Source organism: Emys orbicularis, chromosome 7 (genome assembly GCF_028017835.1).
Source record: "Emys orbicularis isolate rEmyOrb1 chromosome 7, rEmyOrb1.hap1, whole genome shotgun sequence".
In the NCBI taxonomy this organism is placed as follows: Eukaryota; Metazoa; Chordata; order Testudines; family Emydidae; genus Emys; species Emys orbicularis.
Window position 1 is genome coordinate 90,999,482 of NC_088689.1, and position 21,497 is coordinate 91,020,978.

General features: G+C 42.8%; 1 protein-coding gene across 1 annotated transcript in view; it reads left to right on the plus strand.

The window, feature by feature from the left end:
- SLC6A11 (solute carrier family 6 member 11) overlaps positions 1–21,497 on the plus strand; it is a 184,365-nt gene that overhangs the window by 146,221 nt on the left and 16,647 nt on the right. Inside the window, exons 8-10 of the mRNA XM_065407123.1 lie at positions 13,194–13,318; positions 14,129–14,241; positions 15,570–15,707. Coding sequence (XP_065263195.1) covers positions 13,194–13,318; positions 14,129–14,241; positions 15,570–15,707 — 376 coding nt within the window. The remainder of the gene's footprint in view (positions 1–13,193; positions 13,319–14,128; positions 14,242–15,569; positions 15,708–21,497) is intronic.

A 21,497-nucleotide genomic window follows, 5' to 3' on the forward strand; every position in this document is an offset into this window, starting at 1 on the left:
GTTTACATGAGGTCAGAGCTCCCACAGTATTTCCATTGTGGAGGTGCTAGCCTCCCCTGCCATCCCAATTCTGCTGCCCTGATTTTAAAATTGTAGTGCAGTTATAGTAAAATACGTTCTACCTATGGGACTTTACAGCCCCCCATGCTATAATGCAGGGATCAGCAACCTTTGGCATGCGGCCCGTCAGGGAAATCCGCTGGCGGGCCGGGACGGTTTGTTTACCTGCAGCGTCCGCAAGTTCAGCGGATCGCAGCTCCCACTGGCCGCGGTTTGCCATTCCAGGACATATGGGGGCTGCAGGAAGTGACGTGGGCTGAGGGATGTGCTGGCCACCGCTTCCCGCAGCCCCCATTGGCCTGGAACAGCGAACCTCGGCCAGTGGGAGCTGCAATCAGCCGAACCTGCGGACGCTGCAGTTAATCAAACCGTCCCAGTCCACCAGCAGATTTCCCTGAGGGGCCGCATGCCAAAGATTGCTGATCCCTGCTGTACTATCTGTGCACCTCACAATCTTTAATGGATTCATCCTTACAACATCCTATCAGGTAGGAAAGTACTGCTATCCCTGATTTCCAGATGGACAACTGAGGAATAGAGATGCTAGGTGGTTTGTCCATGCTCATACTAGAGGGCTATGTCAGAGCAGGGAATTGAGCCCCAGTCCCCTGAGTCCTAGGTTAGCAACCTAACCACTGGGCCATCCTTCCTTCCTTCCTTCAGCTCTGAAAGTCTGCATCACTTTTTGTTAGCCTCATTCATGGTTACTGGCTTCCATACTCACATAAATCCATTCTTGGTACTTCTTTAGAATTTATAAGCTGAGTACAAACTACAGAATGCTTAGCTTCCAGAAACAGGTCCCCAGAGTGGGAACTTTGTTTTAACTAAGCCTGATTACCCATCCTCAAGTCCTCTTGCCTCGTTGTGCTGGCAGAGCACAGCATTTTATTGAATTCTTCAGCAGAAGAGAGTAATTCCCATAATGCCCTTGCATTGCAAAATTTTGGCTTGAGGAAATGCTCATAATTCAGCACAGTTTGAACTACTACACTTTGCTTTAGATTTAACAGCATAGTAAGGTTTCTAGAGGCAGATTACTCCATCATTTTTAATATACACCATTTTCCCTCAGTTTATTGCCTCGTTGTTTAGAGTGGGTTATTGATTGATTGAACACTCACAGAAGTTAAACAGAAATCAAAGTCGTGTGAAAGGTCACTAGGGTAGTGGCAAAGAAGAATATTTGTGACAAGAAAAGGGCTAAAGTGTGAATTGGCCCTGGGTATGGTTTGGAAATGCAACATAGAACTGTTACATCATTAAGGATCCATTGAAATTACCACCAGGAATGTGTATGATCAATGCTTACCTGTACCAATCATGGGTATTTTTCTGTTCCTATACATTTTTAGTATGAAACACGTGATTTATAAAGATAATCTCTGGAGGTCAGAGAGAAAGAAGTCAATGGGAGGAAGAGCCCATATCTCACAATCTAACTGTAGTTTGTCTATCTTGTGGAAACTGGATAACCACTGCCATTTGCCTTTTGAATAAGAAATGGAGTTTTATAATCCCAACAAATTTGGTATTATAATTTATAGTAGTACAATGATAAAATGACAGATGGCCTGATCATCCATTAACTTACAAAGGAGTTAATCAGGAGTAACCTCATTGAAGCTAATGGTGTGTAAATGTGGGGAGAATCGGGCTCCTACACTGTGGTTTCATATTAGGGTCTTGAATGTCTAGTAGGCATCTGAAGAAGTGAGGTTTTTTACCCATGAAAGCTTATGCCCAGATAAATCTATTAGTCTTTAAGGTGCCACCAGACTCCTTGTTGTTTTAGTAGGCTAAGTTCTCCCAATCAGTTCTCACCTTCTCACGGGCAGGCTGCACTTTAACCACCCCTGACGCTGGCCGTGAGAAAGGGAAAATGGTCCAATTCCCACTACATCTGCTCTGTACCTGTAGAGGTGGCCCATAATTTTGCAGAGTGTCCCTAGCAACTAGTTTCTAGGAGAAATGTCTTGCAATTAAGGATGCAGGTGTCTTATGTCAAGAAAAAATCATGGGTAGCATAATTTTCCTGTTTATCTGTGACGATTTTTGTGTCTGTGACTCACCCTACAGTGGCGGCTCCTGTGGCTCCTATCCTGTGGGGCTGGGTCCAGCTTTCTATTTCAGACGTTGTGGCCAGGTGTGTGGGGTCGCAGTGCCATTCATGATGGAGGTGTGGTGGGACCCAAAGTGAGGGTTTGCGAGTTCCCTTGCAACCCCGGAGCCCAGCCCCAGGAGCCACCGCTGCCCGGGTTGAGTGTGGGGAAGGTTTGCTCTCCACTCCCCACCCCCATCTCCTCTCCCCACCAGGCTGGGATTAGGGTTGCTATGCATGGTTGGTGCCCCCTCAGTTGTTAGGGAATTTTTTAAATCAAAAATCATGGCGCAGTCACTAAACCCGTGACTTTTACTACACGTGATTTTTTATTTTAAAAAGTGTCATGATATATCTGCAGCCCTATTTATGATTGTGTGGCCGCATCCACCCAGCCCGTTTGTACTGGAGTAAGCTGCCCTGTGGCATGACACATTTTACATTGGTACATCATGTCTAAATAGAGGTTAACACTAATGCATCTACACTGGTGTAACCCTCTTGCATTCCCCAAAAAGTGTAGACAAGCCCTGTGTTCCTTAGCATGCTATTGCTGGGAAACCACTGGGTGTGTGGTGTTACTGTCATGACAAAGTAGCATTTTACACCCACTTTGCACGGGGGTAAATGACTGCAGAGTAGCAATGGGGAGATTATGAAGTGGCACTGACCAGTTTCAAATAGGCCCTGCCTTTTGACAAGTGGAAGGATGGTGAGTGGCATCTGTGCTCCTCAAAGGCAAGGAGATGAGTGGAGATAATGGGGGACTCTCGGGACTCCATGTAGGATTCAGTGGACTTCTTCAGACAAGGGCCAAGAGAATGCTTAGCAGCATTCTCCATCCTGCAGTGTGTGAAGTAGCTGATAGGTGCATGCCTTGAATTATTCAGATGATTTAAAACACTCTAATTTGGGAAAACTTGAAGCTTTCATACAAAGTTGAAGGTTTCTTTTCATTTAAAATCACTTTGGATTTCAGTGGAGCACTGATGCCTTCCAGGCAAAGACACAAATAAAAAATTGAAGGAAGAATTAGTTAAACTTGCTTCCAGTGTTTCATGTGTATGCTTGTTTTAAAATTTGTTGGCTGCATAAATACTAATTCCAGGCCAAAACCAAAACAGTCATAGAGCTGTGTTCAAATTTTAAATTTCTGTTGATTTCTTTGGAGGAAAAGGAGGAAGGAATTAAAGAGGCTGCTGGAGTTCTCAAAACTCATTCGCATGAGGCTGAAAATTCAAATTTAAGGTTACACGGGCAGGAGGAGCACTTACTGGGTCCCTGATGAACAAAGGGTTAACTCAATTCATGGTTGCCCTGCTACTACTTTGTGACAGCTATGCTGATGCACAACAGCCCAAAAAAAGCCTCATGGGGATGACCCCAGTACAGAGGCCTCTGACCAGGTGCAGAACCAGCCCTGGCCCCTACCCTTCAAGAGCTCCTGGTACAGAGGATGTACCAGGACATGGCGGGAGCAGGTGGAGAAAGAGGACATGGGGGTATAGCTTGGGCAGTCCTGTGCCTTAAGCTATTCCCCAGCTGCCACAAGGGAATTGGAAAAAGAGGGACTGACCTAACTAGTGCTGGGGGCTGGAAGCTCCAGGACAAGGTGTAGGGACCGGGGCTTGGGTGGTGAGGCCTAATGGTTAGAGTCGGGAGCCTGGCACCAGAGCCAGGATCAGAGCCGAAAACAGAGTCAGGTGCCAAGCCGAAGGTCAGAGCTGGAGTCAGCATCAGGGATAGGGCGTAGGACCTAGAGTAAAGCAGGAACCGGGAACACACCAGGGCCTGGGATAAGGAGGACAGGAACCAAGAACTGGCTGTGAGGCAGGGCTCAGGAGTCAGACAAGTAGGCCGGGTCCATAGTAGCAGCCAGCCAGAGATTCCTCTAGTTGCTCAGACAACTTCCTGTACCTCTTTCTGGTTTCCATAGAGCTTTCCAGCCAATTGGGTGCAGATTTCCAGCTTTGTGGGTGCAGCCCTTTGCAAGCTGGAGCTTCACTGGCCTCCTTCTCCAGTCATTCAGATGAGTAGCTGTGTGGTGGCTGTGGTCTGAGCACTGCCTGGTGACCTGTGGGCCCACGTTTGAGACCTATGATCCCTCACATTATCCCCTCCCCTAACATGCCCTCTGGGCACTAGTAAGCCAGATAGTAATCCAGGTTCTCTAGGAAGTGTGGATATTCTCCATCGGTTCCCAGGAGCACTCTCCAGGACTGTAGCCCTTCCGAACATAAGAACGGCCATACTGGCTCAGACCAATGGTCCATCTAGCCCAGTATCCTGTCTTCCAACAGTGGCCAATGCCAGATGCTTCAGAGGGAATGAACAAAAGAGGGCAATCAAGTGGTCCATCCCCTGTTGTCCACTCCCAGCTTCTCTCAGTCAGAGGCTAAGGACACCCACAGCATGGGGTTGCATCCCTGACCATCTTGCCTAATAGCCATTGATGGACCTATCCTCCATGAACTTATCTAATTTGTTTTTGGATCCCGTTATAGTTTTTGCTTGGCAATGAGTTCCACAGGTTGACTGCATTGTTTGAAGAAGTACTTCCTTTTGTTTGTTTTAAACTTGCTGCCTATAAATTTCATTGGGTGACCCCTGGTTCTTATACACCTCTACCTCGATATAACGCTGTCCTCGGGAGCCAAAAAATCTTACCGCGTTATAGGTGAAACCTCGTTATATTGAACTTGCTTTGATCCACTGGAGTGCGCAGCCCCACCCCCCTGGACCACTGCTTTACCGTGTTATATCCGAATTCGTGTTATATCGGGTCGCGTTATATCAAGGTAGCGGTGTATTATCTGAAGGAGTAAATAACACTTCCTTATTCACTTTTTCCACACCATTCATTATTTTACAGACCTCTATCATATCCCCCTTAGTCGTCTCTTTTCCAAGCTGAAAAATCCCAGTGTTTTTAATCTCTTCTCATCTGAAGGCTGTTCCATACCCGTTGAAACTATAGTAAAGAACAGAATTATCAGACACATAGATGAACATGATTTGTTGGGGGAAGAGCCAACACTGCTTCTGTAAAGGGAAATCATCCTTCACCAATCTATTATAATTCTTTGAGGGGGTCAACAAACATGTGAACAAGGGGATATAGTGTAATTGGACTCAGAAAGCCTTTGACAAGGTCTCTCACCAAAGGCTCTTAAGCAAAGTAAGCAGCCATGGGATAAGAGGGACAGTCAGTAACTGGTTAAAAGGCAGGAAACAAAGGGTAAGAATAAATGGTCAGTTTTCACAATGGAGAGAGGTAAATAGTGGTGTCCCCAAAGGATCTGTACTGAGACCAGTACTGTTCAACATATTCATAAATGATCTGGAAAAAGGGGTAAACATTGAGCTGGCAAAATTTGCACACGATACAAAATTACTCAAGATAGTTAAGTCCAAAACAGACTGCTAAGTGTTACAAAGGGATCTCACAAAATCGGGTGACTGGGCAACAAAATGGCAGATGAAATTCAATGTTGATAAATGCAAAGTAATGCACATTGGAAAACATAATCCCAACTATGCATATAAAATGATAGGGTCTAAATTAGCTGTTACCACTCAAGAAAGAGATCTTTTCATAGAATATCAGGGGTGGAAGGGACCTCAGGAGGTCATATAGTCCAACCCCCTGCTCAAAGCAGGACCAATCCCCAGACAGATTTTTGCCCCAAATCCCTAAATGGCCCCTTCAAGGATTGAGCTCACAACCGTGAGTTTAGCAGGCCAATACTCAAACCACTGAGCTATCCCTTGGAGTCATTGTGGATAGTTCTCTGAAAATATCCAGTCAACATGCAGTGGCAGTCAAAAAAGCAAACAGAATGTTGGGAATAATTAAGAAAGGGATAAATAATAAAACAGAAAATATCATATTTCCCCTATATAAATCCATGGTACGCCCACATCTTGAATACTGTGTGCAGATGTGATCACCCCATCTCAAAAAAGATATATTGGAATTGGAAAAGGTTCAGAAAAGGACAACAAAAATGATTAGGGGTATGGAACGGCTGCCATATGAGGAGAGATTAATAAGACTGGGACTTTTCAGCTTGGAAAAGAGACGATGAAGGAGGGATATGACAGAGGTCTATAAAATCATGACTGGTGTGGAGAAAGTAAACAAGGAAGTGTAATTTACTCCTCATAACACAAGAAGTAGGGGTCACCAAATGAAATTAATTGACAGCAGATTTAAAACAAACAAAAGGAAGTATTTTTTCACACAACACACCGTCAACCTGTGGAACTTCTTACCAGAGGATGTTGTGAAGGCCAAGACTATAACAGGGTTAAAAAAGAACTAGATAAGTTCATGGAGGATAGAGCCATGAATCAGTCAATGGCTATTAGCCAGGATGGACTGGGATGGTGTCCCTAGCCTCTGTTTGTCAGAAGCTGGGAATGGGCGACAGGGGATGGATCACTTGATGATTACCTGTTCTGTTCATTCCCTCTGAAGCACCTAGTATTGCCCACTGTCGGAAGACGAGGATAGTGGGCTAGATGGACCTTTGGTCTAACCCAGGATGGCTGTTCTTATGTATCAGTGTGGTGAGAGAATGGTTCCTGAATGTGTGGCTTCAGGAGTGTAGAAAACTAGGTGTGTTCAGTGAGAATGGGGCAAGTCTAGTTAAAAGGTGACGGGGTTAATTTGCTGGCAAACTTGGTAGAGGCTAAGAAACTGGTAGTCAGTTTATGAGGTGGCCTGTTCTTGTGTAGGTTTTTCATCAAGAGCCAGACCCTCCTGTTGTTGGCAATCCTCATATTGTGTGTGTAGCTCTTCTGGGCATCTTCCAGATGAACTTTTAGGTCATCTTGGTTTTGATGTCTCCGTTTTATCCAGTCCAATGCTACTGGGTTGTGGGTAGCTCTGGGTAGAACCGAGGGTGGAACCCGTAGTTTTAAAAAAAAAGGGCTTTGCCCATAGACACATGTTCTGTGTTATTGTACACAAACTCTGCATGAGATAGCAGCAAGGATCAGTTATTCTGGTGAAAGTTTATGTAGCATCAAATATAGTGCTCCAGGAATAGGTTGGTTCTCTCTGTTTGACCCTTTGTTTGAGGGTGTTAGACGGAGAAGAGACAAGAACAGATACCCACAATCCGAAGAGTTTCTTGCCAGAAACGGGATAATTGTGCACTGGGGCTGGAGGCAATGCACTCTGGGAGGGCATGGAGGCAGACCAATTGGTCCACCCAGAGCAAGGCGGAGGGTAGGCCAATGCAGGGGATGAAGTGTGCCATCTTTGTGAGGTGGTTCACTACTGTCAGAATGGTTGTGAACCCTCTGGACTTGGGTAGTTCTACTACTAAATCTAAGGCAATGACTGTCCAGGGGCCAGGTGAAGTCTCAAGGGGTTGCAGGAGTCCAAGGGGTTTATTGTGTGGCACCTTGGAGCAGCCACACACATTGCTAGAAGCCACATAGGCCTGCACTGTGGCCCACATGAAAGGCCACCAGAAGACACGAGAGATGAGGTGCTGAGTTTTAAAGTGTCCAAAATGTCCTTCCGTGGGGAGTCATGACATACTCTAGGCTGTAGTCCTTGGAGGCCTGGGGGGACATATATACACCCGGTTACCCCATCTTAGCTGTCATGGGATTCCTTACTTATGGCTTCCTGCTCGATGGAGGGATCTCGTGGGCCAAGGCTGATTGCATGAGGGTGAGCAGATCTTGGCAGGGAGCCACCCGCACCCAGAAAGTTATGAGGCTTGAGGATGCAGGAGGTTTTTTGGGTTTGAGTCCTTTAGGTCAGTGTAATATATACGCTGTGTTGCTCCAGTTGTGCTCCAGTATAACGCCATTGATTTCAGTGCAGTTACAGTGGTACAAAACTTGAGCAATGTAACAGTGAATCAGAACCAATACATCTGCTGTGTTTGGATAGTGCTCCTGTGGAGTTGAGGAAATGGGGTATATGTAGCTTTGGGGTTTTTTCATGTGTCTGTGATCCAACCATCACCTCTGTCCATGACACATAATCTACTTAATATCTCAGCTCATTCCTCAGAGTTTTGTATACCTGGATATGGCAGCATGTGTTTATGTTAAGTAACAATGTGATAAGACTTACATTTGTAACTCTAATTCAGGGAATTCTTCAGAATGACTGTTTGTTTCCCAAATGTGGTCAAATGTCCCTGTGACACTCAATAAAAGGTGGTCAGATACTATGATGATAGGCTTGGTAGGAAAGCATAGGTAGATTAAATCTAAACACAAACCCTAAGCTTGATGTTTTCAATTCATATGTAGAGACAATCAGGCTTATTAGCTAGGTTGAGTGTCCAATTAGCTCCTTTCTCATTTTTTAGACTCAGCGAAGATATGCATTGTTTAAAGATAGGTGTGTATTTTGTTTTATGGTAGTTCTGTGGGCTTTATTCTACATAGTACAAGTTATGATCCAGATGAAAAAGAACTGGAAAGCCCTCCTGTAGGGACCTTGGGTCAGATCCACAGCTGATGGAACTTTACATTTGCAATCTGGTGAAAATTGATTTGCATCGCTGAGGATCTAGCCCATTGTGTTTCTTGTTCGTATGTAAAGCACCACAAATACTTATGACTTTTTAGGATATATAATAAACAATAATAATCCAAGTGCAAAAGTATTCTTTAGTCTTGAAGATGGAATATATTTTGAGAAATGTATTCCAAGTACTTCTTGTTAATAAATAAATGGATTTTTTCGCTTTTGGAGGAATTCCTCTTGGGGGAATTCCCCCAAACCTCATCTTTATTTCTTCCATCCCCCACCAAAGGCTCTGCACTGAGCTGCCTTTTTCCTCCAGGTGAGAGAGCCTAGATTGGGCTCTCTCCAGAATGATCAACTCAGTGTCTGAGTAAACTGAAAATAATTGCTTGTGACGTGCCCCTTCAGTCTGCACACTTCCAAGCATGCACAGTACACAGTGCTCCCACCCTGGGGACAGAAGCAGAGAGAAACTGCTTTTCGGTGCCTTCCTTCTTTGCTTTCTTTGAAAAGTATCAAACAGTTCCAGTGATAATTACTGATTTTCTGAGCCAGTACCTGGGGGCATAATGCCACCATTCACAATGTATGACTGGATGGCTTTCTATAAACACAGGCATGTATACCATATTAAAAATAAATGAATAACAAGGTAGAATTCAAGTGATTTTCAGAAACAATTTGAAAAAAGTTGAGATGGTGTTAGAGAGGCCAGACATGAAAGGCAGTGTTGCCCAGTGGAGATAGACTCAGACGGGGGGCCTGGGCAGCTGGGTTCTATTCCTAGCTCTGACATAGACTTGCAGTGTGATGTTAAACAAGCCACCCCTCTGTGCTTCTGTTTTCCCATCTCTAAAATGGGGGTGCTAATATTTATTCACTTTTGTACCATGCTTTGAGATTTATGGCTAATATGCAATACCTAAGCACTTAGTGTTATCTATTGCTGTAATTAAATGCAGGATAGTCTATGAAACAGACATCAGGAAATTTGGAGAGATTATCAAGGTAACCATAAACTTGAAGACTGAGCAGTGAGGTCTGACGGTAGGATAAAAATCTTTGAGAAAAAGGAAAAAACAATTTTAGAGAGATTGGCAAATAAGTTTTGATACATTTGCATATTTGTTGTATATGATGAAGTAAACTCCAGGGCTTGGAGAACATATACTAATTATCTCAATGGTTTCAGGAAGACCCCATGAAACTGTGAGAAAGATGTGTGGCATGTTACATAATTATGCAGAGATGAAACCTTTTAGACATTTATCTGGGTCATCTGTGCTTGTAGAAGGCCTGCTTCTCAGAGCCCGATAGTGCTGAGAAAATCAGGCTAAGGCTGAGGTCTGGCAGAGATTCTGGCTTGCTGTGTGTGCATCAATCTTTGAGGATCCTAATTCACTTTCAATCATAAATCTTAGGCTAGTAGATTCTCAACTACATAGCCATTTCTCGCAGCAAATGGCTCTTAAGAAAGTGGATGTCATATCTGCCTTAGCACTCATCAAGGCTAAAGTGCTATCTGAAAATAGGGTGAACAAGGGTTCTCAGCTGAGCTTTGAGCAATATAACACGTCTTCCCAAAGGATTCTCTCTCTTTTAAACATGGTTTACTATTGTGACATTTCACATGTTAATGAAATATTTCCCCACACCACCCCATTAACAGACCTCAACTCTGATATGGAGGGATCACATGCAGGGTGTGAGAGAGCAGATCACTCTCCAAGCTCATTCCATCTCTAGACTTTTCTGACTCTACCAAGAAGGGTTTCAGTGGTGATTTTTGTGATGAGGACATCTAAGAAATAGATTTGATTCTGAAAGAGACTGGAGGCCAGATTCTCAGCGGGTGTAAATTGGCATAGTTCTACTGCTGATCCACTGAGGGCCTGGCCACGATTAATTATTTGCTTTATATAATAATTATTTGCTTTATATACTGAAATATTGACTAATGTCATGTCTACAGCATTGAAGATCTCATGGCACATTTCTGTAAGACTAAGGCTTTGCTCCAGAGTCCTTTGCTATATTTCTCATTAGGCGTTTATGCCTCTGTCATTTTCACCCTTGTGTGGCTTCTTTTTGGTGGCAAGTGACTGCTGTACATATATAATTTATAAAGGGCTTTGGGATCCTCTTGAATAAAATACATTCTATAAATATCACCGCTAATGAAGTAAATTGTCATCCAAACCTTTTGAGGTGTCCATTTCTTGCACATCTTTTTACGGTTTTACTGAAAAACAAAGAAACAAAAATAATGGGGTAGCAACAACAGACTTCATATTTAACCAACTACAATTACACTGTTCTACAGCCAAAATGCTTCTGAAATAAATGTAGTCAAACTTTACTAATTTTGGCTGCAAAATTTGAGATCAGGACAAGAGGTGGGCCCCACACATATGCTGCAACACTTGTGCAACAAATCTTCGCCAGTGGTTGAACAGGAAAAGGAAATCTATGCCTTTTGCAGTGCCAACGATTTGGAGAGAGCCAACAGATCATACCAGCAATTGTTACTTCTGCATGGTGCCTCCAGTTGGGAAAGGTGTGTCAAAGAAGAAAAAGTGGACTGTGCATTATCCAAACATTCCATCAGCTATACGCCCAGTACCCCACGGAGAAGGACTGCCGGTTCCTGATGCACCAGAATCATTCTCACTTGAGTCAGACGAGGAAGAGGAAGAGGATGAAACTTCTGGTCCTGAACCATCAATGTCACAGGACCCACATTTTCTCCCATCCTCCTCCTCTGAACCACATCTCATAACACAAGGTGAACTGAATGACCTTGTCAGGGATTTGGAACTACCCAAGAGTAAGGCAGAGCTGTTGGGCTCCAGACTACAGCAGTGGAATCTCCTGGCAGGTGATGTTAGGGTTTCCATGTTCCGTGAGCGTCAAAAGGATCTTGTCCCATTCTTCTTCATGGAAGGTGATCTTGTAGCCTGCAACAACATCGATGGTGTGATGGCAGCCCTCAACGTCGTTCACGATCCAGATGAGTGGAGACTGTTCATTGATTCATCGAAGACGAGTCTTAAAGCTGTTTTACTGTATAATGGCAATGTTTTGCCATCAATTCCAGTTGGTCATGCAGTCCATATGAAGGAAACCTATGACAACATGAAACAACTTTTTAGGTGCATAAACTATGACCAACATCAGTGGCAGCTTTGTGGCGATTTGAAGGTTGTTGCTCTCTTGCTTGGTCTGCAGACTGGATACACAAAGTACTGCTGTTTTCTCTGTGAATGGGATAGTCGTGCAAGAGATTCCCACTACATCAAGAAAGATTGGCCACTCCGACAGTCATTGGAGCCTGGGAGGAAAAGTGTTCAGCATCCACCACTTGTTGAATCAAGGAAGATTTTGTTACCACCCTTACACATCAAGCTGGGTCTGATGAAGAACTTTGTCAAGGCCATTGACAAAACACAAGCAGCTTTCAAGAACCTCCGTGGAAAATTTCCAAGGTTAAGTGAAGCTAAGATAAAGGAAGGTGTCTTTGTTGGTCCTCAGATTCGTGAACTTCTTCGAGATGATGCATTTGACCATGCACTGCGTGGCAAGGAAAAGACGGCATGGAAAGCCTTCCAGTTAGTGGCAATAAATTTTCTCGGAAACAACAAGGCAGACAACTACAGGTTGTTGGTGGAAAACCTCCTCAAGGCATACAAAAGCCTTGGTTGCAACATGTCACTAAAGATACATTTTTTGCACTCTCATCTAGATTTTTTTCCACCGAACTGCGGAGCAGTGAGCGACGAGCACGGCGAGCGATTTCACCAGGACATTGCAACAATGGAGAAACTATTGCTATCAGGGCAAATGGAGCCCATCAATGCTTGCAGACTATTGCTGGACAGTGACAAGAGATGCTCCATTTAATGAATACAAGAGACAAGCCAAGAAGCGCCGAGTAGACACTGAATAGGACTAAACTATGTACATAATAGTTTTTTGCCTTTTGTTCATTAATAAATTTTATATATATAACCCTCTTGCTGATTTTTAAAGTGTTACATAAACAGGACAGGTGAAAAATATCATGTAAAGCAACCATAAACACATGAAAAGACCTAGATTTACAATTTATGATTAAAACTCTACTATCTACACAATATACATAGACATAAAATGTAAAAACTTAAATATCTTAGAAACAGTAGCCAATCAGTTGTTTTAATTGTCATATTTGAATTCAGCACATCAAAATACATAATAAATAGCACATTTTATCTCTGAAGCAGACGACTTCTCAAAAATTGTAGACCAGTGTTACAGCCAGAGTTGGAAGCCATCATCCTGCTGACAGTTATACACATGAGTAAATTTATCAGTGTGACTATTCTTGGGCATAAGATTATTCACATGCATAAGTATTTGCAGGATTAGAACTTAATGATGTGTCTCTGGAGTTTTGGGTTATGTTTGTTTTACTGTGAAGTCTGGTAAAAACAACAACAACAACAAACAACCACTGAAGATAAAACAAAGATTTTTTGGCTTATTTTTCAGGGACTGCATTATGCTCTGCTGCTTGAACAGTGGCACAAGCTTTGTTGCTGGTTTTGCCATCTTTTCAGTCCTTGGTTTCATGGCTTATGAACAAGGAGTGCCCATAGCAGAAGTTGCAGAATCAGGTAAGTTTCATAAGGAGATTTCATGTGGGTATAAATATGCATGATTGTTGGTGTTCATAAAGTTTGTCTGGGTACTCTCTTGCTCTCCAGTAATTAGATAGGTTGACATTGATCCAGGCTGCATTATGTACAGTTTAGAAAGATGCTGTTATTTAATAGCTATGCTACTAATTGGAATGACTGCTTGTAAAATGTGCACTGGTATCAATGTAATACTTTTGTGGTCACATATCTATGTGTGAATAACATTAAAATTATCATAGAAAGCAGCAAAATCCAAGAAGTTAAGAGGCCAAATCCTGGCTATATTGTGCCACAAAGCTGCTATAATTGGGCAGCCAAATATTCCTTTGTCATGGGGAATTTCCAGTGCATTATCTCCACAACCCACTCTGGCCTCTCATCCTGTCTACTTTTGTCCCACCCACAGGGGAGCCAGAGGGTGCAAGGAACACAGCTGTCTCCATAGAACCACAACCCCCTCACCCCAGCGCTGCACATGTGGGCAGGGAGTTGGGGGGAGCCTTCATTCTGCCCCTGCAATAAGCCATCTGGCCCAGCTGAGCTGATGCTTCAAGGGAAGTAATCTGTGCCCGGGGGGTGGGGGGGGGGTATCAGGCTGGTGCAGAGTACTTCCCCCCACATCCAACAATTGCTAAAGCATGTATAGCAGTGCATTTTTCATTGAGCTTAAATTTATTTATTTATTTATATTTATGCTCTCTCTTTTATTTAGCTCTTCACATCTGATTTATCACACGAGAATGTTAAAGTATAAGCAATTGCATTTTTTTTTTGCTTCCTTTTCAGGGCCGGGACTTGCATTCATTGCCTACCCAAAAGCTGTCACCATGATGCCTCTTTCTCCGCTATGGGCAGCTTTGTTTTTCATGATGCTAATATTCCTTGGATTAGATAGTCAGGTATGAATCAAACATCACTTAAAAGAAATGTTGGGTCAGTTTCTCAGCATATGTACAGCAGCATAGCTTCTTTAAAGTCAAGGGAGCTATGCCTCTTTGTACCTGATGAGGATCTGGCCCTGTTTAAAGCCTCTATTTCAAGTTTCTTATTTGATGATAAAAAAAAGCAAATCTGTATATTGCAGATTCCTTTATTATTAATTGTAAGCAGTGATTCATCTGAGTTCTGCTTTTAATATTAATGTCAGTATGGTATGCAATTTCATTAACATTCAATTAGAATTGACAATACTGTACAAGTCCACTCATTGTAAAACAACAACAGCACAATGGTATGTGTTTCTTTTCAAACCAACATGCAAGCAATTTTGATCACTGGGAAGAGGATACTGAAAATGAAAGTGCTTATGCTATACCTTCATATTTCAAGATATGATGGCAAGAAAGATGTAATTAGGTAATGCAGCAAAGTGACAGCACTATAGCTATTGCCCAGTCTATTTAATTATAGAAAAATTGCACAAGAATTGCTTCACCAGACATATTGTACGGTAATGAGTGTCTCATATTATCTAAGTAATTTGTATTTGTTTCAGGAAATAAGTATGATTGTACGCTGTACAGTAAAGCTGTGTGGTGTTTGTATTGTACTTCAGCACTTCAGATCATTAAAATTAATGTTTTATAAGGTCTACACATTTCCAAGACGCAATTTGGTGTAGCAGAATGCAAAAGGGACTGGAAATTACCAACTCCTGAGTTCTGCTCTCAGCTCTTTCAGTGACACATTGTCTGGCCTGTGCTGGGACACCTAACCACTCTGCTTCATTTTATTTCATCTGTAAAAATGGCGAGAAACACACTTACCTACCTCCGCAGGCTATTGAAGATAAATAGCTCAACACTTTGAAGATTACAGTGCTGCTTAAGTGCGGCTTATTATTCTTTTAAGTGACAGTTCCACAGTACACTGAGTGTGCAATTCCTCATGTACACCCATCTCAACTTCGGGGCACCATTTAAGTCCCATTTAAGCACATATTTTAAAGACTGAAACATTGTGCTGGGCCTGTGCTCCACAATGAATTTCACTCTGAGATTATGATAGTTTTTACTTTTTGGAATTTGGCTTTGGCCTCGAAATCCATAGGTTTGGACTTTTTGACTCTGAAATTTTGTTCTTCACTTTAAACAGTATCCTCGGGGATTTTTCAGTCTATCTCTTTGATGAGAATATAGGAGGGAACTTGAAGGGTTTTTTAGCAAATCCAATTCCCCAGAGTAGAAGAGAGATGTATCTTATTTGGACTTTTTGTTATTTGTTTCAGTTTGTGTGTGTTGAAAGCCTTGTGACAGCTGTGGTGGATATGTACCCAAAGATTTTCCGAAGAGGATACAGAAGGGAACTGTTGATTCTTGCTCTTTCGATTGTATCATACTTTGTTGGCCTAATAATGTTAACAGAGGTAAGATGCCCTTTGTTTCATTTCAAAGGTACAGCCAAGGAAACAAGTTGGCTATTTTTAATCATGACATACTCCAGGCATAAGCACTGGAGATGGACAAAAACTGCTTTACAATAATGTTGATCAAATGAGTACAAACCATTTAAGAGACTGTTCTTAACTTCTAGATTTAACTAAAAGATTGTTCAAATCTTTAACTGCACCCTGAGCTCAGCAAATATTGTAATCAGGGATAGCCATTGGAAGGCCATCTATTCTACACCTCCCATCTACCCACAGGGATTGTCGTTTCTCCCCAATCACTCTGGGCCGAACCAATCAGATATGAGGGTGTTTGATACCGGCAGCCAGGAAAAGCCAGCCACCTTCTTAGGAATAAGAGCAGTGGTATATATAATTGAGAAAAAAATAAAAAGGAAATTGGTGGTAGCTTTAATTTTCACACCAGAGCATTAGTTGGACTGAATGCATCAAGTGAATGAAGGCCTGATCCAACAAAGCACTTAAGCATGTGGTTTATTTAAGCACATGTATAGTCCCTTGTAAGTCAGTGGGATTACTCACGTCCTTAAAGTTCAGTATATGCCTCGGTGCTATGTTGGACTGTGGCCAGGGTATGCAGCCCTAAGTGTCTGTTCAATCGGTGCCCCGCTGATCAGAATTCCCCATGTGCCGCGAATTGGTTTTGCCATTTTGAAGTTCTGCTAAAGGAACCTGTTGACATTAAAAATATCTTCAAGGCGTCATTCGAATCAGATACGGAGCGTATAGAAAATGTGTTCTTGCTTGTCACGGCTATTACTTTAGCAAATATAGATGATCTAGATCTCCTCTCTGGCTGGTCAAGATAACAGCAATAAATAAATCTTGGGAAAAGTGAAAGGGTTTAGGGTTTTTAAAAACCTACTTCGATTCACAGTCTCTGACAGTGAGTTCTTTTACACAGACAGTCTCACCGTCTTTTAACCCGTACACCGTCAGGCCGTACATTCCTCTCCTCCCTAATCCTCCTCTTCCTTCCCCAAAGCAGGAGTCCCACCTGAGTACATATTTGCATTGCTGACCCATGCCGGAGTCTGTGCCACTAGGTCTTCACCGCTGTTACACACCACTCGCAGAAATAGAACCACACAATGACCCCGACCCAGAGATGAGATGCAGTTGCATGGCTGTGGCTAGGGGCCGAGCCCTTTTCTTGCTCTTGACTCTCCTGCAAGGAGGTGTGGTGGTCATGAGGGTGAGCTGCAGCCTTTGTACATATAAGAGCCTCTGATTTGCATGTAGCTCTGGATTGTGCAAAGATCTATTTGTCCGCTCTGTGTATTATTTCAGTGTTCTCATGGCCAAACCAAAGCACAGAAACAATAGCCATGTGTTCTTCAGATGGTTCCCACTCCAGAGCCCACTGAAGTCAATGGGAGCTTTCCCATTGACTTCAGTGTGCTTTGGATCAGGTCCAAGGTTATCATCACTTCCATCCCTAAAGGATGTTGGTTGGCACCACTCTTTGTGTGTGCATTTGTTTCGATGTATCTAGTCTGTTTAATCTGGCTATCTAGGCATTTCTAATGCATCCATTAATATTGCTAATACAGACTGAAGGCATTCCAAGAAGTAAAGTTACGTTCGAACTGGGAGAAAGTGGATGATGAGCTTGCAGGTTTGCTCCCTGGGTATGTCTACACTGCAGTCAAAGGTGTGATTGTAGCTCAGGTAGGCATATGCATGCGAGCTTTACTCTAGCTAGCATGGCACACAACAACAGTAAAGACATGGTGGCACAGGCTTCAGTGTGGGCTGTCTGGAGCACTGGGTACATACTTGTGTTGCTGACCCATGCCACAGTCTGTGCCACCAGATTTTTGCTGCTATTTTTAGCTCTGCTAGCTAGATTAAAGCTAGCGCGGTAAAGCTAGCTGCAATCACACCTCCAATTACAGTGTAGACATACCCCTCAGTTCTTCAGCAGGTCACCAGCTAGTAAATCTGTTGCTGTGGTTGCTGTCTAATGTACTCAAAGCAGGTGTATTAATAAGAACTCCTACTAACTACCAGGAAAGTTCATGATGCTCAGTAAACCAAGGAAAAATTAGTATTTGCCCCATATCTGACCAGAAATGGTTATCTTAATCCGATCCCTCTGGCAAACTTTCAAACGATCAACTGGAATGTCAGCATTAATCACAATGCTTTACTGTAAAACCATTATTTGATCACTTCTGTTACAATGTGGCCTATCTTATCTGTATTGTAACTAATTATAAATACAGTGAAAATACTGAGTACACTATAACTGTACCAGGCAGCCAATAAAATCCAAATCAATAGCTACCCAAGAGCAGTTATGCATATGCAGTAGAGGTTGGATTAATGTATTATGTGATGTAGAATGTTGCAAGCATCAGGAGAGAGGCCATCAATCACAATTTCTTAGCCTTTCCGTTTCTTTGGAAGTATAACAAAGTGAGAGTGCTTTAGAAGTTGGCCATTATCTACAGATAATGATGAGTTTGTTAGGGAACAGATATCCAGAGTTTGTGCCACAGGATGTCAACACTTGAAGAACATACTAAATCAAGTTACTTCTATTAGGTTAATTAATGGTTCCATGTGTCAGGGAGTTTTTAGCTTAATATAGCTGGGGAAAATGATGCTTTTAAATTTGTTTTATTATTCTCTAATACAAAGTCCCTGTAGTGACCAGTTAAGGATTATTTTTGCTGTTGTTTAAATGCCTCTGTTCAAGTGTACACTGTTTGGGGAAGTCGCCCTGCATTCTGATATCAGCTGACACGTTAGCTCGGAAGGCTTGTACTTTTGAGCTCTAGTCCACTTTGGCTTTTTTGATCCTTGACTTGAGTGACTCCATGAAGTTATTCTTTAACGTCCAGAAGGTACCTTCAGCAAAAGCTGAAGGTAGCCAAATAAATTCACAGCCCAGAGTAAATCCTTGGTGCTTGGAGAGAATCCAGGCTGTAAAGTCAGTCTGCTCATTCTGCGTTCTCAGTGCGCTAAAGCCCATGATGCTACTGCTGATTATCACTCCTGTTTCTCATTTCTTTTGGCACTAAATAACTTCTAGACAATGTATTCATTTTCAGAGGACTGTTTAGTTCCTTATTTCCACTTCCTCCCTATAAACATGCATACACTGTTGTAATTGAAAGGTGGATGATGGGCTGGATTGTGGCTCACAGAGAACGTAGCCATCCAGAATACCTTCAGGGACCCTCAGGAAGCACCCTGAGCCGTAGTTCTCAAGCTTCCTTCTTCAAGTGACTTGCCCAAGGTCACAGGAAGTCTGTACCAGAGCCAGACATTGAACCCACATCACCTGGGCTTCAGGGCAGTGACTTAAATATGCACCCATTCTTCTCTTCTGGCACCTGCTCCCCAATTGTCCCCCCTTCCTCCATGGCCAGTTCTAACCCCAATTTCATCTCTTCCTCACACGTGCTAGCCCCAGATTTCCTCCCCTAGGTCCTGGGAGTCAGGAAGCACCCAACCAGGTTGTCTGATTTGTTAGAGGTGCAGGCCAGGTCAGCTGCTTGGGGCTGTTTTGTAGGGCCGCTCTAGTGTGCCAGGTTAAGCAATCCATCTCTCACTGGCTCCCCCTCTCGTGGCTGGAGAGAGATGGCAGCATTTTCACACATCTCTTGGATACATGCTGGGTTGTAGGAATCTCTGCTGCACTGGAAAGAAGCAGAATGAACAGACAGGCAGCTGCAAGCTTGTGGTTGCTGTCTGGGAGTTTGGCTGCACTGTGCAGCGAGGAGCACCATGTGGTGCTGTGGTGCTGCATTCTCAGGCAGAGCCTGATATCGAAGCAGTCTCTCAAGCATCCCATCCAGCTAATCTTTCACCCTGTGCAGAGAGCAGGCACAAAGCCCAGGCACCTTTTAAATGGGTGATTTGGGAATTAATGTTAAAGTCAATGTCCAAGAGTGAATTTTACTCTCAGTTTCTATATGCTAGGGTATTTGGAGCAGAGCAGCCCTCCAGACAGCCTCGGGAGCTAACCCGCCAAGCAAATGCCCAATTTGCAGTGGCCATTGCTGGCCTGATTTCATTGATGGAGGTCATCTTTGTTGCTTATGATCAGGGAATTTTGGAATATTCCCTCCCACCCCGCCTCACATACACACACAAATCCCAGATACGGCTAGGGTGACCAGACAGCAAATGTGAAAAATAGGGACGGGGGTGGGAGGTAATAGGAGCCTATATAAGAAAAAGACCCAAAAATCGGGACTGTCCCTATAAAATCGGGACATCTGGTCACCCTAGATACGGCCATAATAGATGAGGTATCTATTACCCAGACAGAAATCTGAGCTAATCTGCACAGGGAGAAAATAGAAATGAAGTTCTCCAACCTCTGTGGAATTTAGAAAGCATGTTTTCCTTTTGTTTTCTTTTGTCTATTTTATTTGGCCCAACAGATCCTTTAAAGACAGATATTTTTAAAGATTAAAAATAGATTTCTTTCAAAATCTATATTAGCGGATTCATGAATGCCTGCACAGTGCTTTGCACATGTGAATTGCCACATAAATGGTAAGTAGCTTTATTATTACTGCTAAATGGAATGACCTATTCTGGCACAGATCTTTTTTAAGCTACAAAATCCTGCCATACCCTGTAGCAGTCCCACAAACCATTCTACAGGACTCCATGATTTTTATCTGATGCTATTGCAAACACCAGATGCTACTTGAATTTTAAGAACAGGAATAAATGTCTTGATTATATGAATATAGGACTATATAGGATTATATATGTATATGTAAATGTCTTGATTATGTATATATATATAAATGTCTTGATTATATGAATTATAGGAATATTAACTTGCAGTGTTTATATCCTATGGGCTGTCCATTTAAATGACTAGAACATCAGAACATGACAATTAGGTCCATGTGACTGGACAAGCACATTAATGAATCTTTCTGTACATAACCATACAGTAAAACTGTTAATATTGTAGGCATATAAGAAGTCATTATTACGCTGCAAAGCCAAAGATGAATAGCGACATCAACTTCCCTTATTGCTATTGTTTCAGTTTTGCTGGCTACAGACCCAAGACAGAATTGCGTCAGGCTCTACTCTCAGTGATATTATTATAGCCAGAAAAGCCAAATATATCACATGAAGTGAAATGTGAGCTTCTGAAGACATTCAGGAAAGTGGTCCATTTTCCAAATCCATGGATTTCCTGCATCTATATATCTACTGTATAATCTACCTTCAGTATATCCAATGATCCCATTGCCTACCTATCTAGGCTGCCGTGGCATTCTGCATCTCAGGATGCTTTTCTCGGTAGCAGAGATTCTAAAATGTGAGGTGCAGCAAGACATTTTCAAAGGCACAAAGTTAGGCATTCAAATCCCCTTGAAAGTCAATGGGATTTGGATGCCTAACTCCATCAGACACTTAAAACCTCCCACCCATGGATGCTGGAATTTAAATGATACCCTCTCTTTATTCTCTTTCCTTGTGGCAACTGAATTGTTCTTAATCATCTTCCAAGCACAGAGGCGCCTCATTTTTTCTTGAAAGCTGTCTCTTGAATTTCACAGTGAAGTGCCAGCAGGTGCATCTGGTCAGAGGACTGACTGCCTCTCTAAATCTGCCGTGTCCAACCTCCTCTTGAAGAAGCAAGAGGTTTCTCTAAGCCTTTCCCCTCTTTCTAGACAGAAGCCTTTTCCATTGTGATGTTTACTTTTCTCCCTCTCTTTGGTGCCTCTGTGGTAGGAACAGGATCCCTGCAACAGCAGTCTA